The following is a 4831-nucleotide window of genomic DNA, read 5'->3' as shown; positions in this document are numbered from 1 at the left end:
ACCCAAGCCACAAAGTCTGGTTAAGCTTTGTGCTATTAAAAGCCTTATCATGCAAGCAAGATCAGAAGCACTGCAGACATAACAAGAAAATATGCATTGCTTTCCTTTACATATTGAGAATGAGAAAGCAATACTTAGCAGGGCTGTTTAAATGTTTACTGATACACTGGACAAAGTTTCACTAGTATCACTTTAGACCAAAATCACTTTCTTTAAAATAAATAAATAAATAAAAAATAGGAATGATATGAAACATGTCAGCTGTAGCCAGTGCTTGATGATTCCTCTTGCATTACAGAGCAAAGTTGGTGTTTTTTAAAATGTTTAAGTCCAATTCAAACTAATAAACACCCTCACTTGGCAAACTCGATGGGTTAATCTACTGGATCCATACTGCCCTCTATTTCGGACATGCAGGAGTGAATAGTGAATGAAGCTTGGCCCAGCACTCACATAAATGTCCTTCCTGCTGAAATACAATTAGATAGAAACTCTGACCTCCGACACAGCTGCTTGTACCAGTAAACACAGAAACTGTAATGTTAATGCAGAGTTGGACTGACTAGTAATTGGGGCCAAGGATTGCTATTAGATGTAAGTAGCATTTTGTAGTGGTCCTGAACATTTAGGCCGCTTTCTGTGACATAGTAAAAACAGGCAATGCTATATGCTATAATATTTTTTGTTTAACTTTTTGGTTTAATATTTTATAGCTGATCTGTGTACATCAAGCCAGCTTATGACCGCTTCTTCTGCTTCTATTTAGACTGAAACCTCACCCGCTCTCGGTTATTTTTTTTTTTCTGTGCTTCTTTGTGAAGGCAGAGCTTGATATATGAGAATAGGAAACAGACGTCGTTCCTCTCCCCACAGCGATGGTTGGGGGTCGACTTTGTTATCGTAGCTACTTCATACACAGCATTATGCTGCTTCTCTGGGTCTGCCTCCATTGTAAGTACACCTGTGCTTTCAGATCTTTGGGATGCATGTATTTTGTAAAACTTGTATTTAACTCTGATACATGGTTAGGGTAGAGTGTGTAGGTCAAAAGTGCTTCTGCTTTTGAGAAGTGGCGTGTCTTCCTTAGAAGAGGCTTGCACTGTATTTCTCATGTGTGTTTCCAAATGCAGTATTACTAAATTCAGCGGGGGCTTTAAAGCTATAATGATAACATGAGCATCAATATTAAAGAAATATTTAAAGAATTTCATGTTATCAACACCTAATTATTCTGAACGTCAAAGTTTTCTCCTAATTAAAAAAAAAGTTACACGTTCACCATGGTCAACATTTGTTACAGGTCTGTTCTCTCTGCTTGAGTATTTATAACTTACATCCACTTACAAGTGGTTTTGCATCTTTGCTACATCAACAGAGTTCCTGCTGCTTCTGTTTGGAAATCAAATCAAAGCAACTTCAGGATTTATAATTCTTTATCTTTCTCTTGCTTCTTGTATATTCTTAAGTGCTGGTTTTATGGTATGCTTTACCACATATTTATAACCGTATGCATATATATAACTTCCTTTGATAGTAATGGAGAGAGTTGGACATTCTAGAAATTTAACAGAAATATATGAGTTGATCCAAGTGTTGCTTTTCTTCTATTGAGAGTAAACATTATAAATTGCTGCTAAACTACTAATCAAAGCTATTGTATTTAATATTGTAACCGCTTTTAAAGAACACTTACTTTTTAACAGCAACATTTTTTTTATAATTCTGTGTTTTTCCATTATTATTGTTTTTCCATCTAGTAACAGCAACATAAAATTAATGTTATTGATGGCATATTATTCAGTTACCTGTTTAAATGTTAGTCACCTGACATATTTTTCTCATTCTGTGATACATTTTTTAAAATGATCCAAATCTGATATTTTAGCATTTTTAGACAAAAGAATAAGGTTGAGGGCAATGTGGTCTTGTTTTTCTTCACTCACTTTTCATAAATGTTATACTTGGTATTTGTATGGGTTTTTTTTCAGATGTGGAGACTTCCAGTGGAAAACATGTTATTTATAAAAAAGTTGGAGATACTGTGGAGCTTTCATCAGGCTTACCAACTGAAGGGGTGACTGCGGCAACATGGAAATATAAAGAAATAATAATTGCAGACAAAGACATTGAAAACAATATGGGTGTTTCTAGAAGATCTCCATTTAAGGACAGATCAGAGCTAAACCATCAAAACTTTACTTTAACAGTAAGGAAATTGACTCTTCAAGATTCTGGCGATTTCATTTTTGTCTCAGCAACAAAAGAGAAACAGAGGGATTCAGTCATCATCACTCTGCAAGTTCATGGTAAGATACTATATAAATATAAATTTATTTCTAATATTATTATTACATTGTAGATTGTGGTGCATTTTTGTGTGACTCTATATAACTATATACACTATATATTTATCTGTACTGAACATATATATTTCAACTTTCACATAGAGTCTTAAGCACATGGTTTATTAAGATGGTACAGTAACAGGGTAGTTAATGTAAGGGGAGAGTTCTCCTGAATAACTCACTCTCCAGCTCCGGTAACTAACCTCCCCCAAGTCTTTTATGCAGCACAACCAAAACAGTAACACTAAACAGAGATCCTGAAAACATCACGATTTCAGTATCATACGATATAATCACACACACACACACACTCACTATGAATCTACACTTAAGTTTTTAATGTTTAAAAAAAACCACAATGATTAATGTGCAATGTTTTACCGTGTCACAACCTATTGCAGGGGTGCCAAACTCCAGGCCTCGAGGGGACTCTGTCAACACACCTGAATCACATGATTAGTTCATTACCAGGCCTCTGCAGAACTTCAAGATATGTTGAGGATGTCATTTAGCCATTTAAATCAGCTGTGTTGAATCAAGGACACATCTAAAACCTGCAGGACACCCGCCCTCGAGGCCTGGAGTTTGACACCTGTGACCTATTGTGACAAGTCAAAGCTAAAGGGTAGCCAGAGTCCTGACAGGCCGCTGGCCAGGACCTTGGCTGCTACCTGACCCTGCAGCTGTGTTTGGCTGGAGGACAGGTGGGAAAGTTATCCAGCAGCAAGTGGCGTTGATACAGATGACACTCCAGCACTTTTTTTTACTACTGCTACTTCTCCATCTCTGTGTTACTCTGCTGTCTGTGCTTAAGGCTGTACACCCCGGGGTTTTGCTTTGCTTGCTTTCTGCTATGTAACTCTCTTGCTACATGTATGCATGTAGTTTTCCTGCTGTTCATATGATTCAGTGTAGTAAACTCTGTTCCAAGAATTCTAGTCTTTTTGAGTGCCTTGATTTTAATCGGATCTAATAAAGTTGGATCTCGACATCGTTGGTGGGAGAAGGTTATCAGGATGGCTAAAAAATTGTGACCATAAGATACATACTGAAGACATGAAATATATGAAGCAATATATATGAAATCATGTAGGAAAAGACTATTGTCCTGCTAAACTACCTATCACTGTCTCCTTCTGTCCTCTTTTTTTCTCATCAGAGCCCATAACTAAACAGCCTGTCATAAAAATCAATTCTACCTGGATTTCCTCCAATGAATCATGTAAAGTTCTGCTGGAGTGCAGCACAACTGTTGATGTCAGCTACAAGTGGACTGTAGGAAACCAAACACTAACTGGTCACAGGCAACAATACATCATCAGGCAGGATGGAGAGACCAATGTCACCTGCACAGTTTCCAATCATGTCAGTGAGAAGTCTGCATTTCAAACAGTGAAGTGCCGCAACAGTGAACAACAAGAATCAGGTAAGTGCAGTGTACATATTTACTCTTTCTTTCTTTTGATGTTTCTTTAAATGCTTATAATAAAGATCAGCAATGATGTGGTAGAAACTGTGGAAGAGAGCTGATGTATTTATATTATGCTGATGATATGCTGATATTTTTATTTAATTATGGGCTGTTGTTAACGAACATTGTGATAATTTTCAGAAAAACACATTTTCCTTTTCCTGGGTGCAGCTGGTGGCTGTTTGATACTTGTCATTATATCCAGTGCAGCTCTGGGTGTTTGTCTCTGCAATAAAAGACATGCAGGTAAGAAACTCTGAACTATGATTACTGTTTATTATTGCAGGGTTAAGTTCTTCTTCTCTTATCATGTTCATTAGTAAAATATGTTTTTAATATACAAATGCAAATAATATGCAAAATTATTATTTATCTGTTTTTTTACAGATCTGTGTTGCAACAGGTTAGTGCAACTAATTAACAGCAGTAATGTACAAAAATACTTTTGTTCTACTGATAATAACATGCTTTTATTGCATGAATATTAATGTATTTGAATAATTTCAGGCTCAGACAGTCTGAAACTATCAACCAGGAGGAAAGTCAGCAACATGTGTACTCGGCTCTTTCCCACGGTCAGGTCTAACACTGTTTAACCAGTCACATTACAGTGTTAAAGAATGATGAAAATGTTAGACCATTTACACTTTATTATGATTTTTGACTCAACTGTTGCTAACTTGCAGGTGATCTTTGTGTTTATGAGACAATGAGAGGCCGTGAAGATGCTGGACCAGGTACAGTATGACATTAATATGATATGAGGTGATATGAGGTTCTGCAGTACTTGTCACGGCTGTCGAGGCGAGCCGTGTGGAATTATTTAAGGACCCAAAACGCAGGTACTTCTGAAGTGAGGAGACTTTATTAAGGGAGGTGGAACAAATACACAAGGCAGGGGAGGAAAGAAACAGAACGGAGAAACTAAACTGGGAAAACTAAAAAGCAAACCTGAAGTGATAACCAAACGTGAAGAGGAACAGAGAGATGCAGCGAAATCACTCAGGGAGCCGGA

The 4831-nt window shown here is 37.0% G+C and overlaps 1 protein-coding gene across 1 annotated transcript; it reads left to right on the top strand.

Annotated features, from left to right (window-relative positions):
- The first annotated feature begins 851 nt into the window (after positions 1–851).
- Positions 852–4564, top strand: LOC118455784 (uncharacterized). The gene is made up of 7 exons (XM_087838267.1): positions 852–951; positions 1989–2306; positions 3505–3771; positions 3958–4062; positions 4204–4219; positions 4324–4391; positions 4503–4564. Exons 1-7 carry the CDS (start codon positions 876–878, stop codon positions 4562–4564), a joined length of 912 nt encoding a protein of 303 aa, XP_087694393.1. The 5' UTR covers positions 852–875.
- Positions 4565–4831: the final 267 nt, after the last annotated feature.

Source organism: Neolamprologus brichardi, chromosome 3, assembly GCF_056152115.1.
Source record: "Neolamprologus brichardi isolate AB-2024 chromosome 3, ASM5615211v1, whole genome shotgun sequence".
In the NCBI taxonomy this organism is placed as follows: Eukaryota; Metazoa; Chordata; class Actinopteri; order Cichliformes; family Cichlidae; genus Neolamprologus; species Neolamprologus brichardi.
The sequence above is the reverse complement of the archived record's forward strand: the minus strand, read 5'-3'. Positions and strand labels throughout refer to the sequence as shown.